The sequence below is a fragment of the Salvia splendens genome, chromosome 5, assembly GCF_004379255.2.
Source record: "Salvia splendens isolate huo1 chromosome 5, SspV2, whole genome shotgun sequence".
Classification (NCBI taxonomy): Eukaryota; Viridiplantae; Streptophyta; class Magnoliopsida; order Lamiales; family Lamiaceae; genus Salvia; species Salvia splendens.
This window is the reverse complement of record NC_056036.1, coordinates 9,353,411-9,379,535: the sequence shown is the minus strand read 5'-3', so window position 1 is coordinate 9,379,535 and position 26,125 is coordinate 9,353,411. Positions and strand designations below refer to the sequence as shown.

Below are 26,125 nucleotides of genomic sequence, written 5' to 3'. Positions count from 1 at the left end.
ACGGCTGAGAAGCATAGGCGCCAAATCCCGATGGCTGTGAAGGATAGCCCGTCGACGGCTGTGAAGGATTGCTGCCATAGCCTGATTCCTGTGAGTAGGGTGATTCGTCGTCTCGACCGTGCATTTTTAGAGAGTGAAAGTGTAGAGAGTGAATGGAGGGATTGTGTGAAAATGGTGAAAAAATAGGTGGTGGAGAGTGGTATTTATAGAGGTAAATAAAAAAAAATTAAAATTCGTCGTCTGACAGCCGGCGCGCCGATCGCCGGTAACTATGGCAGGCGCGGCGCAAAGGAGACCCACTGCGTCCTCGCCCTCCCGTCGCCTATCCGTCGTCCGCCGCCTACCGCCCCCATCTCCTCGTCCGCCACGGGGGCGGACATCTCGTCCACTATGGACCGCCCCGAGGCACGGCTATAGTCGCGCCTAACCATTGTGGACACTCTTAGATCGACTGGACACTCTTAGATCGACGAGGGAAGCCTCCTTCCAAAATAGTAAAATATTTGTAAGTGTGGTCTTTTCTGAAGGATGTTAATAGGGTGGTCTAACATGGTAGTAGTAGTAGTAGTCAAGATTTGTGGCAATGCGATCATATTTAAAAGACTGATCATATTATACTAAATGCTACAAGACTTATTTTCATTTTTCATGATAAAGTTATTGGTTTGACCTAATAAGAATGTGATTTTGGGTTGGGTTGGGTTGGGTTTGGGTAAGAACCTTATTGAGTTGGGTTGATATTGGGGTGATCCGATAATGACCCAATTCGTACGATCTGTGTGCCCTTCATTTAAGTATATGTAGCCGTTATTTATATTAAGAATAAATCTATAAACGTAGTTTGATAATTAGTTAAAAAATATTTAAGATTCGAGCCAAATTTGCAAGGATGTCTGAAGTTAGAGATTTAAGTAGCAGTTATTTATATTAAGAATGAACATAGAAACGTAATTTGACAATTAGTTTGTTTAGTTGAATTTTTGTTATTATTAATACTATATGTTATTTATTTGAATTAGTTTGTTTGGTTGAAACCTTTTGTTATTCTTATAAAACAATTTATGGCACCATAAAATGATGGGCACAATATATATAATATAAGTAACTAGAATATAAATCCCAACTATTCAACAGACTATTATCATGACGGAAAAAATTGCTTAATATTAATTTAAATATCAAGAAACGAATTGAAGGTGAATGAATAAAATAATAATACTTTCTAGGTAATTCATATATCGAGGAACAGATCAATTGAAGGACATATGTCAACTTCTAATTCGATCCATATATGACTCACAGAGCACAAGAAGCTTCATTCAAATAGGGTTTTAGGATGATATTAATGGGCATGGAAAAATTGAAAATAATTGTCCTGTGTAAAATCTAAAATCTGGATGACGTGAGGTTGATCCATCCACTACATCACGCTGGTTAATTTTTAAAAATTTACTACAATTATTAATATATCTGCTTCATATATAATCATTGGAATATCTTTGAGGATATCACATCTATGGATAGAATCATTAATGAAGTGGAAATATCTACTAAACTCCTGCGATTCAACTAATTACGTCGCTTTCTCTTTTGCCTTGAAAAAGCAATCTCACGTTTTACCAAATTGGATTTGTACAATTCTTCTATACACTGCAAGGCTCACTCCTATGTTACAAATATTTAAATTTAATTAGCTCTAACTAAGTATCATGCATATGATTTGTTGAATGTTAATCGAGTTTGATACACGCCCAAATGAAAAGAAACCATGATAGTATAAAATAAAATATGAGCCTACTATATGCATCAAAATCAAATTTTCATGATTTGATGAAGCGTTGAAGTAAATACTTAAAAGTGTATTGGTAGTTTGTTTACTCAATGAATGAAAACATGACATTTTATCTTTTGATTAATAAGTGTGAGATAAGTACAAGAATAATAAATGTAAACGATAAAATCATTAATTAGATGATCTAGTTGAATCTTTACAATTGCGGCTCCCTCATTCTTGAATTTAATTGGCGCATCATTAACGTCGTCCCATTCTAAGACATGGCTAAAATAAATTTTACTACTTTTTATATGGTATTGTTTTGTCTCATTCTATAGCATTGTTTATTTGACCCCAATTATATCTTAGATAAAAGCCTCGTGCATTTACAATAATATGCAAACACTGAACTTTTATTTGTTGAGTAATATCACATTATATTGTTGTAGTGTATACATATATATACTTATTTGAACATGACTTTGAAGTTATAAATTTGGGCTTATATCTAAAATGAGTATTTTGGATAGATATATCAACTTGTATCCAATAATGGGAAGTGGAAAGTCCATTTTAATAAAAGAAAGTCCATTTTAATAAAAGAAAGTCCATCTTAATAAGCAATATTATAACCCCCCAAAATGTTACTCAAGAAGGAAAAGGAAAAAGTGTAAAGAAATAGAAGACAATTAAAGAAGTGGTGAATGTAAACTTTAAAAAAAATGCAATTATTATTGTATATCGAGTCCACTAAGCTAAAAACATAATGTGGAAAAGTAAAAGATTAAATTTAAAATAAGATGAGTGAACATATAGACAACTAAATTTTGTTCAGTAGTCCACAAAGAGTGCAAAATTGATCACTTGTATTGATAAAAGTAGGTTATACGTTTCATAATTCGTTTTACTCATTTTCTTTTATATTAATAAAAATTGAGTTAAATCAAAGTGAAATATTTATTGGTAGACAGAGTACTACTCTGTAACTAACTACTCAATATAATTAGAATTACTTAGTGTGTGTATTTCATAATGGTAGTAAGTAATTCACGATTAAAACTCATTTGACTAGCAATGGATATGCGATTAAGTTTGCCGAATCTCTATAACACTGCTTACTTTTGTATTCCATCTTTCAAAGCAACTTTTAATATATATACTGCTTCCAACTCCCCACAGGATTTGCAACCCAACTACTAATTCACAATTACTATTATTCAGCTTCTAAAATTAAGCAATTAAACCCCATTTATGTACTTATCATACAACTATAGCTTATCATAAATTACTAGGTATTTTAATACACCATTATAATCCGAGAAATTTCGGAATAAGGGTTTAATTTCGTTGACCTTTCGAAATTTAGGATTCAATTCGTTAACTTTTCGGAATATGAGATCGAGGCATGCGAATTTTTCGGAAGAAGGGATTTTTGAAATTTTCTTTTTTTTTCCTCTGCTTTTTTATTATTATTTCTATCTCAACATTTATGAATTGTCCAAACTATCCTGTAATATTTTCACAGATAGTTTTAGTTTTCTCTCTTGTGCCTGTTTCTTGAAATTGTCCGACAATCTTCTTTGCCTTCACTTCTTTCCACTTTCCTAACCTTATTCAGATTACCTCTCAAAACTTAGATGGATCTCATCAGCTTTCATCATCAAATTAATGATAAAAACAAATTTTGAATTCTTATTAAAAAGGGGAAGATGTCTGCTCCACCTCACTACAATTCAACAGCCCTATGTCTGATTCGAGCTACGACAACCAGAAATTGGCGACTCCGACGTCGTCGTCACTCTCTATTTCGTCTCTAAGCCATTCACACACAACTCAGGAGTGCGCGGTTGGATTAGCCCAGCCGAATGTGCTGCGGTTTCAACCACGAAGTGCTCGAAGATCGCGTCATTCGATGACGAAAGTATAAATCGATGGGGTTTGATTTTGTTTTTTATGGTTGTTTTGCGGAATGTGGATTAAATTTTTGGATCAATTTGTATGATTGCTCGTTTCAATTAAATGGATTAGGGATTTGGAGAAACTTTTGGTTTCTTAATTAAGTGAAGGCATTATTCTCGTGTATGCTGTGAATGTGATTGGGGTTAACTGGATTGATCAGTTCTGCAAAAAAAACAGAGTCGAGAGGTATCACAATTGGGGTTAAAATTATTAGAATTGGAGTGAAAATATTCTAGGGGTGATTTGGTCAATAATAAATGTTGAGATAGAAATAATAAGAGAAAAAATAGAAAAATTCAAAAATCCCTTCTTCCGAAAAATTCGCATGTCTCAATCCCATATTCCGAAAGGTTAGCGAATTGAATCCTAAATTTCGAAAGGTCAGCGAAATTAAGCCTTAATTCCGAAATTTCTCTTATAATCCAGCTTTTATTGCAAATATCGATAATTCAATAATATAGGAACAAACTGTATAAATTTCTCTTCCGAAGATTAATTGCCACATGAAAATCTTGTAGGGACGTTTATAGAATCCAGATTTCAAATTCTTTATAAACTAAACAATTATGTCAAAATTATTAGCAGCAAATATTTTTTCACATACTAGAAAAACACACGCACTCGATTGCTGCTTTTGTTGCCACCCAAATTTGTCATCATTCTCTGCAATTCCATCAAAAATCCAATCTTTCCATCCATCGATTGCTGCTTCATTTAAAATGCCCATTTCTTCCCCGAATTCAGCCGCCAAAATTCGCCTCCCGCGCCCACTGCTTCCCTACAGAAATTCTCCTTCAATTCTCCATAAAAACCTCCTTCCCAAGCTACAAATCCACCCCTTTCCCCGCCTCCGCTGCGGGCACAAGGTGAATTCCGCCACGGCCCAGAATTTCAACGTGGAATTCGAGTCCATGGACTTGGAGAAATACGCGCGGGAGCTGGAGGTGGCAGTGAAGGCAGTGCACATGGCGTCTTTGCTCTGCCGCAGAGTTCAAGAGAGCTTGATTTTCGAAAGCAATGTGAATGTTCAGTCTAAAGACGACGATTCTCCGGTCACTATCGCCGGTATGATTAAGCCGCCCTTTCGGTTGAAACGAGACGTTCTCGAATTTTCTTTAACTAGTGAAAAATGGGATCTTTTTTTTATTTTTTTATTGATATTATATCAATATTTTTAATTGTGGTTGAAAGTTTTGTGCTATCTTGAGATGGAGTTGTGCTTGGCTGAGCAAGTGGGCTTTGCTTTTAGTGACTTGTGTGATTGGTTGATCGTGGACGTGTGATTTGATTAATATCTGCCATAAAAGATTGGTCAAGAATGTTTCTTTGTTTTAAATTTTTGTTTTGACTTTGAAAGTTTTGTGGATTTGTTGAAATGCTTTCTGTGATAAGCAGCATTCGTTTTTTTATAATGCATGAGCATTAATTAAGCGTAAACTAGTAGTTGTATCATTTCGGTGGATTTCAAGAAAAAAGTTATTGGTTTTTAAGTTGGTATGTAGTTGTCTTGACCTCATATTTGAGCTGAATTTGGATATCTGTAGTGATGTGGAACAACAAGTGAACTCTATGTTATATGCATATAATCATAGAAGCAATTACAGATAGTTTGTTTGCCTCGGCCAGTAGCCTTAAACATCCTCTGTCGTTGTAGCCTTTGTAGCTGAAAATCTTAAACGTTGCAACATCTTGGTGATACATCAAGCTTATTATGTACTATTATGAAGACTGTACGTCTGTAGTCAGTGGATGTTGGTGCAGATATTGAATTGCCGTATAGTTATTCACACAAAAGGATGTTATTATTTGTAAAAATATTTCCAAGAATTATGTGATTTGAATGCTTGTTTAAAGATCTAAGTGTGGTTTGATTTACTGATTACAACATATAGTCTAATAGGTAATCTTCAACTGCCAAGCAGTTGCAGTTCTGAGATTATGTAGTCTTGCTTTCAGAAAAATTACTTTTGCTTCTTCTTTCTGGCACGAGAATACGAAAGATCTAAACGTTTTTACAACCCTGAGATGTGTGTGTGTGTGTGTGACATAGGTCGGAGTGGCTAATGCTCCAATTGCTACTTCTAAGCAGATTGGAGTGTTCAAGCAACTGTGAGCTGGGTGTTGTCTGAGGCATTTGGGAGCGAAAACGTATCCATTGTAGCTGAAGAAGACGTTGAAACACTGTCGAGGTGTGATTCTATTGACTTACTAGATGCTGTTGCAAAAACTGTTAACGACAGCCTAGCTGAGGCGCCTAGTTTTGGGATTCGACCACCGGCTGCTCCTCTAAACACATCCGAGGTTCTTGAGGCCATCAGTAGGTGCAACTCGCCTGGCGGGCCCACAGGGAGATTCTGGGTTCTGGACCCTGTTGATGGTACCTTAGGTTTTGTACGTGGCGATCAGTATGCAATTGCTCTTGCATTGATAGAGGATGGTGAGCCTGTGCTTGGGGTTCTCGGATGCCCTAATTACCCGATGAAGAAAGAATGGCTGAGTTACCAAAACGGCTACCAAAGAATCGTATCTAGATTGGCGTCGTCATCATCAACGTCGTGGGATAGAGGATGTGTGATTTATGCAAAGAAGGAGAGTGGTGGAGCCTGGATGCAGCCATTGCTTGAGAAAGAGAAGAAGTTTGTCTGGCCAAACTCTGCACGAGAGATCAAAGTCTCGACCATCGACAACCCGGCACTGGCAACGTTCTGTGAGCCCGTTGAGAAAGCAAATTCGAGTCATTCCTTCACCGCAGGGCTAGCTCATAGTGTTGGGCTCAGGTAAATTCCTCCTCTTATTCACCCTTCTCTTTTTTTCCCCGTTGTTTTAACTTTCATGCCTGCATTTATGCTTCCGAGTTATATCATGCGGGATAAGCTTCATGCGCATACTTGCTGCAGGAACGAGCCACTACGGATGTACTCTATGGTGAAGTACGCAGCCATAGCACGAGGAGACGCTGAGATATTCATGAAGTTCGCTCGAGCTGGTTACAAGGAGAAGATATGGGACCACGCAGCCGGTGTCGTCATCATTCAAGAAGCCGGCGGGGTCGTGACGGACGCCGGAGGCCATCCTCTTTGCTTCTCGAGAGGGATGTACTTAGAAGGTCTTGATCGTGGCATAATTGCTTCTTCTGGAGCTACATTACATGAGAAGATTATCAGAGCTGTTGATGCTAGCTGGAACTCTTCTTGTCTTTAATTCCACACTACATATCCATTATTATTCAAGCCACACTGTACATACACACCTAATATATAAATATGTCTTCTCTCTCTCCCTCTTATCTCTATCTCTATCTCTATCTCTAATTGAAGAATGTTTTATTACTGTAAATCTTTGCTCTATGAATTAGTTGTGTATGTTTCTTTGTATTGGTAATCTGATTACCGTATAAAAGAGAGCTGACGAAAGTGTAATTAACTGTATTCATAAGCTGGAATAGAAATGCCAAACAAAGATTTTTACAAACAATCTATGAATCAACAAACTCAGTTAGTTGCAGCTGCTTCTTTATCCATTTTTTGTTTTTAATATTTCCTAGTGTGTCTCCCTCAAAAAGTCTTCTCAACAACAATATTCGAATGCCATAAATTTCAAAATATGATTTACATATGTTCATATATGAAATGGCTGTCGAGGTATTAGATTGCTGCTCTCAAGGCTCCCCTCGCTGCCTCTCGCTTCATCTCTGCAGCTTTGCCACTGCCTCGGAAATACATGTATACTTGCTGTAAAATGAGAGAGCATTGTTAGATAGGAGGGTGGTGATAGCCATTCAATCTTTCCATAAGAAAGCGATTTCGCGCTCGTACCTGTATGACCCAGATGCTGAGAACTGACTCGAGGCAGAAAAGCCCGAATCCAATGAAGTAGAAAATCTGTGTAACATGAACGATATTGAACCAGTAACAATGCATTCTCTAGCTGATAACTCAAGCTCTGAACAGCATATAATTTGAGAACAATACTATAAGCCAACTTACCCCAACTAGCACGTGGTCACCCATGAGATCAATCGCTGGGAGGATACCTCTGCATAAACAACATTGAGGGAACTCAGAGTTAAAACTGATGAACAATGAAGAGGAGTTTTCAACTGAATCTCAAATATTTGTGAACAGATGGGGTGGTTGGATAAGACAAAAAATATGAGACTTACAGAAAACCCATTTGGGCTCATTGAAAAAGAAAAATTAACAGATAGTATTACGCAGATTATAGACTCACGTTAGCGATTTTCCTCTGAAAACGACAGGAGGTGCAACTGCAGCAAAAATGCAGAAGCCAATGTGCAGCTGTAAACACAATAAATCAAACATTATCATACGCTCACTAGAAGATGGAAACCCATTTCTGGATACAATAAAATCAACTTACCATGTAAAGCATGAAAAACCACCCAAACTTCATAGCACTTTCAGTCCTGTAAAATAATGTAGGTACAGTCAAACGATATGTAGAACAGTAGATGAGAGCAATGAATCTATCCCACAGGCCTCAAAATTTAAAGAAAATTAGAAAGAAGAAGGTCACCAACCTAAAAGCCCGGTAAAGTGGTCGATACCATAAAACGTATGCTCCTGGAACCCCAGATATGAAGTATATAATAGCAAGAAACCAGATCTTTGCATCTAGTAGACATACAGTTCCGGTCAGGAAACCATTTAAAATATATAGTACAACATGTTAACCTAAAGAGTTAAACGGGTTCATATAAAATTAACCTCCCAGTTTAATCCAAGCAGTAGTTACAGCTATAACATTCCAGAGAAGGGTAAAACAGAGTCCTGATTTCCACCAGTAAAAATATCATTAGCAGCATACAATGTTGACCCCAATAATTCAAAATAGAGGAAAGCATCCCAAGATGCAAGAATAATAGGCAACAAAATGAGGGATGACTAAGGTTTGTGCCTAGTGCCAGGAAAAAGTGAACAATTTAGCCACATGTAAAAGAAATTGAACCAAGTACCTCATGATATATAGCCTTTTGAGAGTGAGGCCACGTAAGATTTTACGCATGGAAACAATTTGGTAAATCCAATTTTCTTGAAAGAGAACATATATTTGCACAATTCAAAAGGTACTCTTCAAAAACTATAAGTCATTGGCAGCCAAAATTAATCATTGACTTCATTCATGCATGAGAAAAAAACAAAACAAGTTAACATTATACCTTATATGCCCAACTACTTACAACATATGTGCCAATTTTGCATAACACAATTTTCTGGAGCTTCACTTCAAGTTGTATGATATAGTCAGCTATCTTACAGTGACTTAAGATGACTCTTCTCTACATTATTCTCTCTCTTACTTTACTATTTCTCCACTTTAACTATGTATTATCATTTTTATAAAACGAGTGCATAAAGTCAAAGTGACTCCTAATGTGGGACGGAGGGAGTACAAGTTAAAGTAACAACCATTTTCCACTCTAAAAAAATAGATATTGATCCAAAGCAAGTAATACACTTTAGTTAGCAGAACTTCACTAACAGTATCACAAAACTTCTCATGAGTCAAATTTTACATACCCAACAAGGTTGTAAATGCAACGTATTGCAGCTTCTGCAAATGAATCGGTATTTCATTGGCAATGTCATGATGAATGATGGGGAAGAATGGAGGCCAGTTTTTCTCCTCAAGAACAATACCAGCTGAAAAGAAAAAAAGACTTCGGTGGGGTTTTTAGATATGGTAATAAGAAAATTCAAAATGAGAATATAAACCACCTCGTGAGGCAGCCTCTTCTTTCCGCCTAACTTCCTACAGAGCAACCATCAGAAATTGTAAAAAAATTCAGTAAAAGAGTATTAATAGGTAATTCGAACATTAAATTCAAAAACAAATGTTCTGCAGCAGTTTCCTCCTAAGACACAATGTTTCAGAATCAACAGCTATGCATGTCCATTTAGGGAAAAATTCTTTCCCAACACCAACAGAGATCATATATGAGATTTTGTGCATTACAACTATAGCAGGAAACATTATCCTTACTCTTAAGTTTTACCAGTTGTAACAAGCAAAATAATTGTATTACTAAATTTGCAGAATATTTCATACAAATGACTCAAATAGGCAAAAGAAAAAAGAAATCAGAAGGGAGTTTTTACGAAACTAGGGAACATTTGGACTGATTTTTGATTCTTTGTTTTCAGAAGAAAAGGTGGGAGTCAATGAATTAGAATATGAAGAATTTTTTACTTGGAAGACAACCAAACATAGTCCTATTGAGATGCTTTTCTGACTGTAAAATAGTACTATTAACACCACAAACAAACTTCAGCAAAAAAAATATTTAGATTTGTTCGCAGCTGTTCCTGGACAGAATTAATAGTCAGGAAGAGGCAGTTACGTTCAAGCATGTCAAAACTGACATCAAGAATGTTGCCTCACCAAGAAAACAAAAAATAATACCGAGATCATGAATAATCATCAACAAGTACCTGTTCCCTTCTCTTGAGTTCAGATTCCTTGGCCTGCAGCTCTCTCTCTTTCTTTTTCAGGTCCTAAATTCAAATTCAAAAAGGTCTTTTTATTAGAAGCTGTAGAGCCATTCCAATGAGGAAAAATACCATTGCATGCTGTCATGTTTAAAAATTACTAAAAGGCACATACAGTAGCACTATCAAGAGGAATATCAACTGATGCAGTAGGATTGTAGAAATCGGCAGGCTCTGGTGGGAGGGGTGAGAGCCTTGAGTTTACAGCAGGTGGAACACTTCCAGTAGTCTGAAAAAAAATCACATGAAATCGATTAAAAAACTATTCAAACTGAAAAGATATGTTATCCAATTTATGGTGAGTATAAAATTGCTAGTTTATGTGGGACCAATTATGCTTCCACTACACAATATGTCTACGACAGAATCTTACATTTGAACAACCATATAGGAAATCTTACTGGTATGGAAGTTATTAGAAATGTGCCACTCACCCCCTTAAAAGGTCTCATAACGGGGGGTGGGGGAGGTTATAGATTAGATAGGATTATCACCAAGTCGACGTGGGACAAGATTTAGACATCTTAACACACCCCTGCACGTGTGGGCTGGAATAAACATCAGATTTCCACACATTTTAACAGAACTCATTAGGTCGCAAAAACACTACTGGAGATGTTTGAACACAGAAAACAGGCCTTTAAAATCTTCCTCAAATATATAGGCTGTATTTATTTCATGATAACCCACAACTCTAGCTATTAAAAACTGAAATCAAATTGGCTTTATTCTTTTGTGTGTAGAAAGAGCATATTGTCACCAATTCCTTTTTACTATTCAACACAGCCGTTGTTGCAAACCCCCAGCCCAAGCCATCTACAAGGAAAAACGGTGATTCCCTAAAATAAAGTTCACAAAAAACTTACAGAAAAAATCACTATAAGAACTCTTCGTTCTAGTGGTGTGATTTGAAATGCAGGAGAACTCTACAGCTCTCCTTAAAAGGGCAGAGAATTAACAAAACTCACAGTATAAAATGAGCCTCCACTAAATTTTGGTTGTCCTGATGCCTTCCCTCTCCCTCCATCCTGCATATAAGAAGATACACATGTTAATTCTTTAAAGTAAATATATAAGTTACAAACATGCTAAAGAAATTAAGATCATAATTAAAAATAATCATGTAAACACTTTCTGATGGGTACGATGTTTATTAAGCATTCAGAAGATTGGATGAAACATCTCCACATTGTTTAAACTCAGATATTGTACAAGTTAACTGCCCTAGCTACATAACCTAACTGCAATTTTTACAAGATCCATCGATTAATTCGAAAGAAATACACATACAAAACTCTGAGACGAACAATTACTAGATCAGAACACATAGTCAACCTAAGTCAAATCATCATCAAAACCCTATCTTCAGATTCAAATTCTTCATATCGAGAGCACACAGAGCTACATTCCCAAAGAATTAAAAGCAAAATAAAAACGCTACTTCCATCAAACAATTAAAAGCCAACGATTGACACCAGATAAAGAGGAAACACTTACAGCAAATGGATTGACTTCTTCTTCCTCAAATGGATTCTCATCGTAACGGCCTGCCATCTCCTTATCGACTGAATTCTTCAAGTAAATCCACTAACTCGCAGATTTTGTAGATCTAAACAGTGCAATTCCAACAACGAAAATAAAAAATTGAAATTGTCGAAGCTTAGGATCGAAGAATATTACTGTGGGGGATTCAAGCGGTTGAAAAGGAATCTAGAGAGAGGGGGGGGGGGGGGGGGGGGGGCTTTGTGTGCGGTCAGCGACAGCGTGTACGCTTTCAGTTTAAAAAATTATTTCCCTTGAAATTAGTTGTGTATAATCACCGACTTTCACTTTTTCTCTTCTTAATTGCGTTTTAATCATCATCACTTCTTAGAGCATCTCCAATACCATAGCTCAGCCACAAACTCCTCTGCCACGTTATCACCACTAAAAAACTCATGCCACATCATCAGGACAAACAGCTGGACAAGCAATAGCCCAGCCATAGCCTAGCCACATCATCAGCACTAAAAACAAATAATTAACAATCACACAAAATACGGAATTTAATTTACGACACATATACAAGAAAATGCAATAATTTTATTTAAATTAAAAAAAGTAAATTATAAAAAAAATATATAATTAAAAAAAACCCCTTCTTCCACACACGAATTACGGAATTACAAAATTAAAAATTACAATCACGCAAATACGGAATTAAAATTACGACACAAATACGGGAAAATGCAATAATTTTATTTAAATTTAAAAAAAAGTAAATTATAACAAAATTACATAATTAAAAAAACCCCTCTTCCACACACGAATTACGGAATTACAAAATTAAAAATTACAATCACGCAAATACGGAATTAAATTTACGACACAAATACGGGAAAATGCAATAATTTTATTTAAATTTAAAAAAAAAGTAAATTATAACAAAATTACATAATTAAAAAACCCCTTCTTCCACACACGAATTACGGAATTACAAAATTAAAAATTACAATCACGCAAATACGGAATTAAATTTACTACACAGATACGGGAAAATGCAATAATTTTATTTAAATTTAAAAAAAAAGTAAATTATAACAAAATTACATAATTAAAAAAACCCCTCTTCCACACACGAATTACGGAATTACAAAATCAAAAATTACAATCACGCAAATACGGAATTAAGTTTACGACACAGATACAGGAAAATGCAATAATTTTATTTAAATTTAAAAAAGTAAATTATAAAAAAATTAAAAAAAAAAAAAAACTAAATCGGCTAGCCGATTCCGGGCCTACAACGGCGGCTAGCGGATCGGCTAGAGCCCGCGAATTGGCTAGAGCTAGCCGATCGGCTAGCCGTTTTGCCGCTCGCCGCCTACAATAGTTCGGCTAGCGACCGGCCAACGCCGGAATCGGCTAGCCGGTCCGCTTGCCTATTATTGGAGATGCTCTTAACTTACAAATGCTAAAAAAGGTCTCAAACCGCATTTGTCTATGCATTACTATTACTTAGGGCTGGCAAATCATGCGGATTGGGTCTTTATCGGGTCAACCTAATAATGACCCAACCCAATAAGGCCTAACCTGAACCCGACCTGTTAAGGAAACTGTAAATCCGAACACGAACCCGACCTGCTACCTTCAAATCCGAACATGACCCGCACCCGACACGAACCCGTTATCGACACGATATAATATGGGTTGACACGACACGATAACAACCTGAACCCGATATTACACGATTAAAACCTAATATTACACGATTAAACCTTAATTTTAACCTAATTTACACAATTAAAATTCGTTTTATACTATTTAAACCTAATTTATAAGAAATTAAAAAATTAAATTAATATATATATATATTTAAATAATAATAAAAATAATAATATTATTTCTTAATGGGTTACCCGTATCCGACCCGCATCCGACCCGAACCTAACCCGAAATTATCAGGTTCTTAATGGGTCAACCCGATAAGGACACGGATCCAATAAGACTTGACCCCAACCCAATAATTTCGTGTGGATTCGTGTCAGATTATCGTGTCTGTCGAAAATTGCCAGCCCTACTATTACTATTACCATTTGGTTAACTCACACACTTATTATCATCATTTGATCAACTTAAGTATATTTCTTCTTCAAATCGGATCAAGAGAATGAGGTCAAAAAACATGGATATTTACTGTTAGAATTGAAAAAAGAAATTCTAGAAACAATTCTTCCAAAGTGGAAAAGTATTTTTTTTCACATTTAGTTGGTTGGTATAATATCATTTGGTCTTTTCTTCACAAACTCTTGTTTTGTAGGAATAATACCTACTTAAGGAGATCAAGTTTAAATTTGTAACATCTTGTAACTGATCACATTAAGAGGACAAAAAGGCAGTCAAAGCTGCGTTCAAAGTTGTTTATATTCTAAATTCGTGGAAGAGAATCGTCTTACCAACAAAATTGAGCTTCATCATTACATATATGTGTCTGCTGATTTTGGCACTTGTTTCCTCCAAGACAATTAGACAAAGCTCCTCCTTTAAGATGATATGCCACCAGTTTCACTTGCTTAGATTCAGGAATCTGTGTGAAGCCAATGAATCTCTCAACTTGAACAATTTATAATAGGAAAACCTCTACACTGAAGTTTCTATTTATAGACATGAAACATATCTTGCTTTGAAAATGAATTAAAATCCTAAAATTGATATAATTGCGTAATATCTAAAAATAACCTACTTAGGAATAAACTACTAATAGATCTCTAATCCTAATAGAGCTATATCTAAAATACCGAATAATAAATTGAATTACTATAATACTTCTTCTACATTTGTGCAGTCATTAACCAAGGAGAATGATGGATTTAAATATCAATAGATAGGTTGGTGATTGGTGATTGGTGATTACATTGACAAACAAAGATGTCGAGTTGAGTGTTCAAAAAACTCAACTCTAGAATCTTGTTGGACTCTTATAAACCTGAACAAAATGTTAGGATCTTCAATTGCAGATTCTGTCTCATAAAGTGAAGAGCAAAACTAATGAAGGAATCATCCTATCCTATCCTATCCTTATGATGCCATCACACATCTCATTTGAGAAGTGTTTGATGATCATGAAATTAGAGCAAGGAAGAGGTTTTGGAATATGGATGAGAAATATTGGTCCGTGTAATGTAATATTTATTTTTATTTTTTTAATAAAAAGTTTATGTTGTACAGTATAGTATTTTTTTGTATCGAGTTTTTGTAGCACTGAATCAGGGTTTATAATTTATTTTCCATATTTTGATTTTTAGTGATTACTAATAATTATAATTCATTATACAATAATTTTTTCATTTTATTAAATAAGTTATTATAAAATAATTAAATTAATTCTTGTTGAATAGAGAATCACATCTGGCAGCTAAATTATTTTGAGCCATCTTTTGGGCCATTTCCTGAATTTTAAGTGACACCATAGCCTTATCTATTTTCCACGAAAACACATAAGAGCATCTCCAGTGGTCGGCTAGCGAGCGGCTCGCCGATTTTTGGCGCTCGACAAACTATTGCAGTCGGCGAGCGCCAAATCGGCGAGAATTTCAGCGAGGGAACGCCGATTCCCTGGCGCTCGCCGATTCTCTCGCCGATCGGCTCGCCGCTATTGCAGCCTCCCGATCGGCGAAGAACCGGCGAGCCATATTTTTTTTAAATTTTCGAAACACTATATATACGCGATTTGCGAGACATTTTCATTCGCACCACTTGTTTTAACGAGTACTCTCTATCTTAATTTCTGTACAAGATCAACAACGTGAAATGAGTAACGCGGGTGGTAGTAGTAGTGGTAGTGGTGGGGATGCTGAGGAGTACGAACGGCGTTTGAACGAACATTTGGATGCCTATACGTCCCGAGAGATAGACCGGCTGCTACAACGGGCCTCGCAGCCGGCGGTTCCTCAACCTCGACCCGTTGTCCACCGCCGAGCAGTGATTGACCGGGATCACGTAGCTGCACATCAGCGGCTAAACGAAGACTACTTCGCACCGGAGCCGCGGTTTAACGCCAACCTTTTCAGGCGGCGTTTTAGGATGAGCAGAACCCTGTTTATGTGTATTGTCGACGCTTTGGAGCGTCGATATCTGTGTTTCCACTTCAGGCACGATGCGGCTGGCAGACCCGGGCACACACCTATTCAAAAGTGCACTGCGGCAATCAGGCAGCTGGCCTACGGAGGAGCGGCAGACATGTGGGACGAGTACCTCCACATCGGCGAGACGACTGTCCTTGAATGTATGAAGTATTTTTGTCAGGGCGTGGTTGAAATATTCGGTGAGCAGTACCTTCGAAGCCCAACCCCCGAAGACTGCCAGGAGCTGATGCAGATGCACGGGGAGAAGCATGGGTTCCCGGGTATGTTAGGCAGCATAGATTACATGCATTGGGAGTGGAAGATCTGCCCTGCTGCCTGGAAAGGGTTCTACACGACCGGCTACAAGGGAAAGAATCCCACGATGATCCTCGAGGCCGTAGCTGATTACCGGCTGTGGATTTGGCATGCATATTTTGGGGTAGCCGGTTCGAACAACGTCCTCAACTCGTCGCCCCTTTTCAACGAGCAGTGCCAGGGCGTCGGTCCGGCCATCAGTTTTGTCGCTAACGGCAACCAACATGATATGGGCTACTACTTGGCGGATGGGATATACCTTAGGTGGCCCGTCTTTGTGAAGACGATCCGATGCGCATCAGATGAGAGGAAGGCGGCCTTCTTTGCGGCACGACAGGAGTCCAGTCTCGACTCCAGTCTCGATGGGCGGCAGTTAGGGGTCCAACACGTTTGTGGCATGTCGACTGCATTGCTGATATAATGTACGCATGTATTATCATGCACAACATGATTGTCGAAGATGAAGGTATACAACTGACTAGTTGGGCCAACGACGATAATGAAGCCGGTCCAAGCCACGGCGCGGCCGCCCCCAACGTACGAAGCGGGGTACCTCACGATGAAGCCGACCGCCTCCAGGCACATGCCGACATGCGCCAAGTGGATGCTCATATTCGACTCCAAAAGGATTTAATTGAAGAGTTGTGGGCGCGGAGGACTGCACGAAGATAGTTTTTTTTTAATTATGTAATTTTGTTAAATTATGTAATTTTTTTATTGTGTAATTTTGTTAAATTATGTACCTTTTTTAAATTTAAATGAAATTGTTGAATTTTCCCGTATATGTGGCGTGAATTTAATTCCGTATTTTGTGTGATTGTTAATTATTTGTTTTTAGTGCTGATGATGTGGCATGGCTGTGGCTGGACTATTGCTTGTCCAGTTGATGTGGCAGAAGGAATTTAGTGCTGGTGATGTGGTATGGATGAGCTATGGTTGGGCTATTGCTTAGACCAGTGTAGATGCTCTAATCATGTCCACAAACAAATGGTAACAGAGGAGAAGACTAGATATATTTATATATGCGTACGTGGCGCCACTCTACATTCTTCATTATCTAATTAAAATGAGAGGCAACGGGCATGCTCAGCTAGAGCATGATAAAAAAAAAATTAAAATGAGAGGCCTTTAGCAAACCATTCACTCTCCACCACATCCAATTATCATCATCATCTCACTTGGTAGAATTTACATCAAATTTATATATCAATAAAACATCTATTCTTGCTCACACCCTATTTATGCACTCGAAAATTTGAAATAAAAAAAATCCTTTCTTATTCGACGTAAAACATGGCTAGACCATTGCAAGTTGAAGTGTACAATCCTAATGGAAAATACAGAGTTGTTAGCACCAAATCTATGCCTGGAACTCGTTGGATTAAGCTCTTGGTTGATCAAGATTGCCGTCTTGAAGTAACTAATACTATTCATTCTCATCATTATTATAATAATAATTATTATTATTATTCAACACACATTTGTTTTCTTTTGCATGAATTTTGATCTTTTTTTTTGTAGATATGCACAGAGAAGAAAACCATACTATCTGTTGAAGACATCATTTCTCTGATTGGGAATAATTGTGATGGAGTTATTGGACAGGTAAACTTCACACACATACACAGAGAGAGCTATTTTTGGAGATAATTGAAGGGTTTTATTATTTCAGTTGACTGAGGATTGGGGGGAGAGATTGTTTAGTGCATTGAGCAGAGCTGGAGGGACTGCCTTCAGCAACATGGCTGTCGGATACAACAACGTCGACGTTGATGCTGCCAATAAATATGGTGTTGCTGTCGGAAACACACCGGTAACTAATTTATTACCATCAATGAAATGTAAAAATATGTAAGAATGATTAAGTTTGGTGTTGTTAATGAATTAGGGAGTGCTGACAGAGACTACAGCAGAGCTAGCAGCTTCACTCTCTTTAGCTGCAGCCAGAAGAATTGTGGAAGCTGATGAATTCATGAGGGGTGGCTTGTATGATGGATGGCTTCCCCATCTGTATGTCCTTTACTATAACTCATAGTAATAGCTTTGTTAATCAAATAATTACACGATCATCAAACCTTTTTTTTTGTTTCGTAGTTTTGTTGGGAACTTACTAAAAGGACAAACTGTTGGAGTGATTGGAGCAGGTCGGATTGGATCAGCCTATGCAAGAATGATGGTTGTGCTACAAAACTTTGTTTTCGGATTGGGTTTGGTTAACTCATTTAACTAACTTTAATTGTAAAAATAGGTTGAAGGGTTCAAGATGAACTTGATCTACTTCGATCTCTACCAGTCCACTCGTCTGGAGAAGTTTGTTACCGCCTACGGGCAGTTCCTCAAGGCCAATGGGGAGCAGCCAGTGACGTGGAGACGGGCGTCTAGCATGGATGAGGTTCTCCGTGAGGCGGATGTAGTAAGTGATTTTATGTTTTGTTAATGTTTTGAAGAATGAGGCATGTTATGTAGATAGATAATTGGTTGTGGATGCACGTGCAGATAAGTCTGCACCCGGTGCTGGATAAGACGACGTATCATCTGGTGAATAAGGAGAGGCTGGGGAAGATGAAGAAGGAAGCCATCCTTATCAACTGCAGCAGGGGACCTGTGATTGATGAGGCTGCTCTAGTTGACCACTTGAGACAAAACCCCATGTTTCGAGTTGGTCTCGATGTGTTTGAGGAAGAGCCATATATGAAGCCGGGGCTAGCCGAGATGAAGAATGCTATTGTGGTGCCTCACATAGCCTCGGCCTCAAAGGTAACATCATTACTAAGTTCATCAAAATTCGTTGTTGCGATTCAAGGTTGACATGAACGACATTTGTGCGTGCAGTGGACTCGTGAAGGAATGGCGACATTGGCTGCGCTCAATGTCCTGGTATGAACTCATCACACTTAAACGAGCCACACGAACATATTCTCAAATTTTGAATTTTCATGATGTAGGGGAAAATAAAGAATTATCCGATCTGGGCTGATCCGAACCGCGTGGATCGGTTCCTTAACGAGAACTCTACACCACCACCAGCATGCCCCAGCATCGTTAACTCTAAAGCTTTAGGTAACTCAACTTGTATTCTGCATACTCTTCTTACCATAATAAGAGTGCAAGTTAGTAATATTTGTTGATTCAAATAAAATTTGTTGCAGGCTTGCCGGTTTCAAAGCTGTGAAATGGCTCTACCCAATTCCACTAATATCATCTTACACTATGTGTATTGTACATTACATCATCGCGAGTTTGCTTGATGCTTATCAGAATTTTCAGTTTCTGTGGCTAAAATATGTATTCATTCCTCTTACTTGCTTATTTTGTGTTATAACTTATAATTAGATATGCTGTCATTTTTTTCCACACTGGAAAAAGATAGAAATAAACCTTAATTATCGAATACAATAATCATATAAGTATAATTATTTTCGAATCAGGTTATAGAAATTACTGAGTACTAATCATAATTTGGTTTCTCAACTACACAATTTTGGCTTCGATAATACCCGTATCAAAAAATCTATTTAAATAATTGAAGTAGAAATTGCTGTAAAGATTATATCCATCTAGTCAAATATTCTTGGTATGTAAATAGAAAAAGAGTAAGCCAAATGCCAAAACATTACGGGTTTCTTTTGATTTTATAAATGATGAAATTGCATAAAATCACAACACTAGGGATTTGAGAATTTTAGTCCCTACTCAAATCTGAACCTGTGGTGGTGTGTGTGTATGCATGTTGACAGACCTGATCAATGGCGGGATCGGGGCTAAACTATGAAAGCTAAAAAATTAAATAATTACGAGAACCAACATCTAGCCCAACATATACTGAGAAACTTTCCAGTGCACTTGCCTCGTTAAACCTTAGAATAGCCACGCTTACGGTTACGCCTAAGCTTCCGCATTAGGCTTGGAGGGAACGGATCGACCCACCTCTTGTCCTCCTTCACAGCTCGTTCCCATCTCTCCTTGAATTTTTGAAGCTCAACTGTTGATTGCCTCCTAATCTGCATCAGGTCAAAAAAGTTAAGCCGTGCCACAAGACTGAATGAATCGAATAGTGTAAACATAGGATGGGAAGGCTGGATGCGGCGTCTCACCTCTGATCTAACATCAATTGAATGCCTCTGAATATAGAAGAAAAGAGACAGAGAGGCAAGGATCAGTAATTGGCAAAAGTTAGAGACAGGAGAAATGAGCTCAAGTGATAAAAGTTATACCTTAACTGTCTCTTCACGATTCTTGACCTGCATATATTTCAAGAAGCTAATTAGCTTAATATCAATAAATCCTAATTTGGCTTCACTACCCCGAAATTTGTGTTGTGTTTAGGTAAAAAGATGTGGGATGACCGGATGAGTATGTTTAGGGATTTCAATCGGGCTGGCCCGTCGGGTTTCGGGCCAACCCTACTCGGGTTGCGGGTCAATCGGGTGCGGGCTAATCGGGTTGTGATTTCTTTCGGGTTATAAAAGCTCAGCCCTAACCCTAAAAGCTCGGGTTTCGGGCTAGCCTAGCGGGTTAATCGGGTTGCTACCGATAATATTAACATGCGATCAATCCAATAAATAATGATTAATTTTACTAATATTCATACAATGTAAAACATTTAATTATGATATATTTAAGATATATGCTTAAACTCAATCATAAACATGATCAAATAGTAATATTTGAGATATTTCGTAAAATTTTAATGCATGTTTTAGAAATTTAAATATATTTTTTTGTGAATTTGAAGTTTTTAATTTATTTATCAATTATTATATTAATAAAAATTAAATATATAATTTGTATATTTAATATAAAATTGAAAGTTATTTTTTTAGTTAATATTAATCAATGAAATGTCGAATTGAGAGTAAAAAAATAGAATAATAGAAATTTTATCGGGTTTTCGGGCCAACCCATCGGGTTTTCGGGTCTGGCCCTAATGGGTTGCGGGTTAATCGGGTGCGGGTTAATCGGGTTGTGATTTTATCGGGCTAGAAATTTCCAACCCTAACCCTATAAATTTGGCGGGCTATTCGGGCCAGCCCACGGGTTACGGGCTACATTGACATCCCTAAGTATGTTTACATAATATAATAATACAAACAAGCAAAAAACATACGCAAGTATGTATTGACTAGAAACAAAGTTAATAATACAAGTATCAATTATGTGCATACTAATTACCAAGGGTGTATTCAGGTCTAGGAACTCATTTCAAAGGTGGGAAGTTTAGTATATCACCTTTTTCGCAGACTGTCCACCCAAAGTTTGTATACTCTGATGAACTATGTACTCACTATCAACTACTCCCACCTTTTGGGTACGATCACCCTGTATATAAAAAATTTTCAGAGTCTTAAGTTAAACAAAATTTCTGTGGATTAGAACTACACTGATCCATAGTTCATCTTGATAAAACCACATTTGTAGAATCAAAACACATGGCATCGGATAGCAATCTTACCTGTGCGCAATAGCCAAGTTTCATATCCATTCCCCATCCATGAACAAGATCATTCTGGCAATCAAGGAAAAATTATAAGATCTACAGAACTGAGACAGAAATACTACACTGTATATGACTGTAGATTAAATATAACTGGGGATAGATCATAGATTTGATCTGATACTTTAGACCAAGAGATTAATAGCTGCACATGTTTCCACAAAGATGACTTGTTTTCTGTAGCAACTGCATCCAATACTATACTTTTTGCCAAACCTCAATTATAGCTCCAAGGCATTGTGATTAATAGTTTTGAAGGAAGGATATTGATGGAAATATAATGCATGATTAGTTCATAATTGTATGTTTTAGCTTTTAAGCTAAACACATGAAACCAGTTCATAATAAACACCAAAGATTACCTGTATCAAATGCCAGGCACAATGCCAAGCTGATCTTGAAAACACAGGAGCCATTCCTTCCACAAATCTGGAAAAAATGTGATCAACATGTGTCTATTCCTTTAGAAAATAGAAAGAGGTATCATATGCCCTGTGTGCTCTACTGGATTGCCGGGAAATTTGGTTCAGAAACCACAAGCACCAAGAGGCACCATACGCTAATATTTAAGGTGATGGCAAGCAACAATTTGAAGAAAAAAAAGAAAGAGAGCTGAAATATTGATGAAACAAAATATTCGTTATACTAGATATACTAATGAGATAATAATTCAGCAGAGTAACCAACCCAGTGCATGGCGGTCCCTCACTATCATCTGAACACTTCGTGCTACCTCTGACATCATAGACTCTTCTGCTTGAAACAGAATACATGAGAACCAATAATACTACATGCAGAAGTAGGATTAAGACCAAGCAGAATTTGTGCATACTTATGAAATATTTTCATTCTATTTCTTATAGTGATCCTATGATGTATGCCAGTAGAATTTGGATCCAAAGCCGGCTGAGATATTTCAAGTCCTTCTGATTTTACAATTTGCAGATACCTGAGCAAGGAGATGGAATATTATATTTAAATGTAAGAGGATGCACAAAGAAACTAATGTAGTTGTCAATAGATGGAATATTATATCTCAATACAATTGTACCTTCCAGGGTGGAAATTTTTTACTCCTAAATCTTCATCCCATAGGAATATATAATCATAGATAGACACAACAGCAGGATGTAAGAAGCGCTTGGCAAACCACCTGAACATGAAAACAACTTAATAAAAAAATTATCACATTGGATCAAAGTTCATTGTTGGCGGGGCATCAATGTTGATAAAAGAATAAATAAATTGTTATACTGAACTCTTGGTTAAACATATGCCAGTCTTTGGCAACTTTTTGGAAAGGTAAGATACTTAAAACTGAGAATGTCAGTAATAACATACATTTGAACTTGTACATAAGTTTTACCATTTTGTTTGACTGTGAGCAACTATATGTACAGCTTCCTTACTCCATTCCAGGTCTGACCAACCATCCATGTTTCCATCATAGTGGAACAGAACAATGGTAAAATTCTCTGGAAGAAACTGAATCCATACAAATTAGGTGACTAGCAAACACAGTTCATCTCTTAAACTTTATCATCAGAAATGTTCAGAAATTCAATATAAAGACTTTTTTACCTTTTCAACAATAGTGCAGACATTCTTCTTTTGTTTAATTCCAACAGGCATTGCTAGCAAATTGTTAGATTCCCTAGCACTTCTCTGAAATTCCAGAAATATAGCTCATCAGAAAGAGGTGCATTCAAGAAATGATATATAATGGCCATCAGCAATCAGTCTTTCAAAATATTGATCATTATTAATCAATGATATTTGTGAGCGATGCCATAAAGTAATACCTGCGACTTATGACTACTTGTTGTCCATAAAGGCTTCAACTCCAGGTCGGACCTTGCTTCAATGATACCATGAGGCAGACTATTCAATCTTGTAGTATCTACAGGTGTCTCCTGGATTAAAATTCAAATAGAACCTCAACAGCAGAAAGGACAAACAAAAAAAATGAAAACCAAGAAACTGGCAAAGTAAATACACAATGGAATGTAAGTATCTTATCACAATTCACAACTCTTTCATTACACAGTTGATGATTGTTAGAATAATAAAACATGCATATACCTTTGATGTGTAGAAAGGTTGCAAATTTGATTCCATCTGATAGAAAGGGCAAGAAAAGGATGAAAATGTAAGTGTTACACCATCATGTAGAAGAAAATGTGTGAAAAGAGAAACTAGGTTCATCAAAAAAACAGCCAAAGTTCTAAAACAAACTCTGGGTTAACATGCATACCTCTGTCTGTTGGTACTGGTAATTTGTAGTCCTGTATATGACAAATAACATAACTGTACAGACAACTCCCATAAACGGCAGCTGATTCATCTTTGCCCCACATAATCCCTGCAGTTTCACTTACAGGTTAAGCATTCTACAGAGATACATGATACTTCTCCAACCTAACAAAGTTGGACGACTTTAATCATTCAAAAAAACCCACAAAATACATATGTATAAAGGTATCTAAGATCCATCTAATCTGTCTATGCCAGAATTGAAACAAATAAAAAGCCTACCAAACCACTTACCCCATCAAATAAGAAATGTCTTTTCTTGATTAGCCACCTCCATGATGTCGATCCTCTCATATGCTTTTTCAATCTCTGAGAAAAATTATACAATAAATGCAAGTATATCTGATGTTAATAGTAAGATAGTACAAAAAATAAAACTTTGCAGAGTACAAAAAATAAACTTTGCAGCAAAGGTCAGTTAATTGTAGTTGACACATGCTGTGTATGAAAAGGAAATGATTAGCATCCTTATCTGTCTCATTCGAGCAGATTCATCATATATGGAAAACAGAAGAAAGAGGACAGCATAAAAACTCCCAAATCACCATCATAAACCATCTTGAGCTCAAATTCAGTGCTAAATTTAAAATCTACCCAAAAAGGAGGTTAGTTATGAAAAATCAGCATCACATGCAATACTTCTAGTAGAAGATATTTTGGGTCTGGTTGTTAATTGCCAACATGTTGACTCTCATACTGACTCTCATTACATTTTTAAAATCCAATTCAAAAGTTACAGAATCAAGCTGTGACATGCAGCATGAGATACTCATGGTGCACTTATATCTTGTTTGCATCGGTGCTCACATGAATTAAGAATGCAAAGAAACACTTTGTGATGCCACATAGGTCTGTAAACATATCCATGCAATTACTGCAATTTTAAGTTCATCACAATTCCGGATTCTTTTATTATTTCTTTATCAGTGTTATCTTGGACCACGGAGGACACAAGCTTGAACTCGACAGAGTGGAGATAGGGCTTAGAAACAGGATTTAACTTTTTTTTCGATAATTCCACGACTGACAAATACTTATTCACATATTGAAATTAATTTGAAAACTAGAAATCAAATCACAAAACGAGCAGCTCACACGCACGATTAAGAAAACCAGAGACTCCTATAATCAACCGCGAAAATCTCAAATTCATGGAATATAGTTAACAATTCTACTTTATTTTTCGATGTGAATTAAGAATAAAATCACTTGAACCAAATTAAGGCATATCACAGTCCACAGTCACTCCAGCGAATCAAACGCCAAAAATCGCAAACTCCGTATTTTTCCCAACCAGCATTCATGAATCGGCAATAGGTCGAGTACTCACTAAATCCAGATCAATCCAATACACCGTAAAGAAAAGGAAAACAAAACAAAACGAATGACGAATTCAATTATCGAGAACATAACACACACACAGTCACTCACTGACTCACCTTCCAGCCACCGATTCGATAAATCCAAGGGGCGAGACACTGATAGATGCTCAAATTTTGAGCTGAATTCACCTCTGATATTGGCTTCACCGCTTAGTAGTTCACGTTTGCAGTTCAAAATGACGCAATCGCAACGGATAGATTCGGAGGGAAAATATAATAGATACAAAAACAGGTGTATGCAAACGTATACACACAAACGCGTGTATTGCGTGCGTGCGTGCGTGCGTGCGTGCGTGTGAGAGAAGAGAAGCCAAGGATGAATGAAGAAAGAAGGAAGAGGAAGAACAGACGTACAAAGCGGCGAAATCAGTCTTGAAAATTAAAATTAGAATAAACACTTAAATTCGTTGTATTACACTCTCACCATAATTTATACGCCAACTTTTTCTCATTTTAATTAACCACTCCAATTAAATTATTATTATCCGTTGTGGATACTCCTAATTAAATTATTCGTTACACCATTTGCATAATCATGAGGTGTCCAATAAATGTGAAGATTAAATGCGCGCGTGCGCGCGCGCGCATACCAAATTAACTGTGTATTAAAGTTTGTCCTTTTTCGAGTTTTACTGCATATGACTTACTCTATTTTATCTTTTAGTTTAGATTTATAAATTCACCATACAAAATTACTTAATCTTCGATTTTGTAATTGAGTTTCGTTTCATGTGAGATGAAACAACTGGTATGAATTCAATGGAACGAAGATATAG

At 36.9% G+C, this 26,125-nt stretch overlaps 4 protein-coding genes across 5 annotated transcripts; 2 read left to right on the top strand and 2 right to left on the bottom strand.

The window, feature by feature from the left end:
- Positions 1–4,206: 4,206 nt before the first annotated feature.
- Positions 4,207–7,017, top strand: LOC121804540 (PAP-specific phosphatase HAL2-like). The gene is made up of 3 exons (XM_042204124.1): positions 4,207–4,798; positions 5,823–6,510; positions 6,631–7,017. The coding sequence occupies exons 1-3, from the start codon at positions 4,300–4,302 to the stop codon at positions 6,932–6,934; spliced, it is 1,491 nt and encodes a 496-aa protein (XP_042060058.1). The 5' UTR covers positions 4,207–4,299; the 3' UTR covers positions 6,935–7,017.
- Positions 7,018–7,138: 121 nt separating this feature from the next.
- On the bottom strand, positions 7,139–11,962 carry LOC121804543 (secretory carrier-associated membrane protein 2-like). Of its 2 annotated transcripts, XM_042204127.1 has the most exons (13): positions 11,740–11,962; positions 11,211–11,270; positions 10,358–10,471; positions 10,186–10,248; positions 9,472–9,505; positions 9,274–9,396; positions 8,461–8,523; positions 8,274–8,367; positions 8,114–8,159; positions 7,964–8,031; positions 7,720–7,768; positions 7,549–7,614; positions 7,139–7,464 (listed from the first exon to the last, which is right to left on the bottom strand). In XM_042204127.1, exons 1-13 carry the CDS (start codon positions 11,794–11,796, stop codon positions 7,378–7,380), a joined length of 924 nt encoding a protein of 307 aa, XP_042060061.1. In that variant the 5' UTR covers positions 11,797–11,962; the 3' UTR covers positions 7,139–7,377. The 2 variants fall into 2 exon arrangements, with proteins under 2 accessions (XP_042060061.1, XP_042060062.1); XM_042204128.1 differs by lacking the exon at positions 8,461–8,523.
- Positions 11,963–17,287: 5,325 nt separating this feature from the next.
- LOC121804542 (glycerate dehydrogenase HPR, peroxisomal-like) lies at positions 17,288–19,461 on the top strand. Its single transcript, XM_042204126.1, has 10 exons — positions 17,288–17,576; positions 17,682–17,765; positions 17,833–17,973; positions 18,049–18,170; positions 18,255–18,336; positions 18,409–18,573; positions 18,657–18,917; positions 18,993–19,037; positions 19,106–19,220; positions 19,310–19,461. Exons 1-10 carry the CDS (start codon positions 17,454–17,456, stop codon positions 19,330–19,332), a joined length of 1,161 nt encoding a protein of 386 aa, XP_042060060.1. The 5' UTR covers positions 17,288–17,453; the 3' UTR covers positions 19,333–19,461.
- A 293-nt stretch (positions 19,462–19,754) lies between these two features.
- Positions 19,755–25,728, bottom strand: LOC121804541. The gene is made up of 16 exons (XM_042204125.1): positions 25,407–25,728; positions 24,202–24,276; positions 23,909–24,016; positions 23,737–23,772; positions 23,457–23,567; positions 23,236–23,319; positions 23,021–23,139; positions 22,706–22,807; positions 22,487–22,603; positions 22,342–22,407; positions 22,017–22,083; positions 21,613–21,666; positions 21,390–21,479; positions 20,375–20,401; positions 20,255–20,281; positions 19,755–20,161 (listed from the first exon to the last, which is right to left on the bottom strand). Exons 2-16 carry the CDS (start codon positions 24,259–24,261, stop codon positions 20,012–20,014), a joined length of 1,218 nt encoding a protein of 405 aa, XP_042060059.1. The 5' UTR covers positions 24,262–24,276; positions 25,407–25,728; the 3' UTR covers positions 19,755–20,011.
- Positions 25,729–26,125: the final 397 nt, after the last annotated feature.

Excerpts from the sequence above, each read along its gene's own strand:
- LOC121804542 (XM_042204126.1), top strand. The coding sequence starts at position 17,454 with ATGGCTAGACCATTGCAAGTTGAAGTGTACAATCCTAATGGAAAATAC. Across the intron at positions 18,918-18,992 it reads ACATAGCCTCGGCCTCAAAG|TGGACTCGTGAAGGAATGGC; the intron begins GTAACATCATTA and ends TTGTGCGTGCAG. Across the intron at positions 19,038-19,105 it reads TGGCTGCGCTCAATGTCCTG|GGGAAAATAAAGAATTATCC; the intron begins GTATGAACTCAT and ends TTCATGATGTAG.
- LOC121804543 (XM_042204127.1), bottom strand. The coding sequence starts at position 11,796 with ATGGCAGGCCGTTACGATGAGAATCCATTTGAGGAAGAAGAAGTCAAT. Across the intron at positions 8,160-8,273 it reads CCACTTTACCGGGCTTTTAG|GACTGAAAGTGCTATGAAGT; the intron begins GTTGGTGACCTT and ends ATTATTTTACAG. Across the intron at positions 7,769-7,963 it reads TTCAGAGGAAAATCGCTAAC|AGGTATCCTCCCAGCGATTG; the intron begins GTGAGTCTATAA and ends TTGTTTATGCAG.
- LOC121804541 (XM_042204125.1), bottom strand. The coding sequence starts at position 24,261 with ATGAGAGGATCGACATCATGGAGGTGGCTAATCAAGAAAAGACATTTC. Across the intron at positions 23,773-23,908 it reads ACCAGTACCAACAGACAGAG|ATGGAATCAAATTTGCAACC; the intron begins GTATGCATGTTA and ends CCTTTCTATCAG. Across the intron at positions 22,408-22,486 it reads AGAATGAAAATATTTCATAA|AAGAGTCTATGATGTCAGAG; the intron begins GTATGCACAAAT and ends TGTTTCAAGCAG.
- LOC121804540 (XM_042204124.1), top strand. The coding sequence starts at position 4,300 with ATGTCAAAATTATTAGCAGCAAATATTTTTTCACATACTAGAAAAACA. Across the intron at positions 4,799-5,822 it reads TTCTCCGGTCACTATCGCCG|ATTGGAGTGTTCAAGCAACT; the intron begins GTATGATTAAGC and ends ACTTCTAAGCAG. Across the intron at positions 6,511-6,630 it reads GCTCATAGTGTTGGGCTCAG|GAACGAGCCACTACGGATGT; the intron begins GTAAATTCCTCC and ends TACTTGCTGCAG.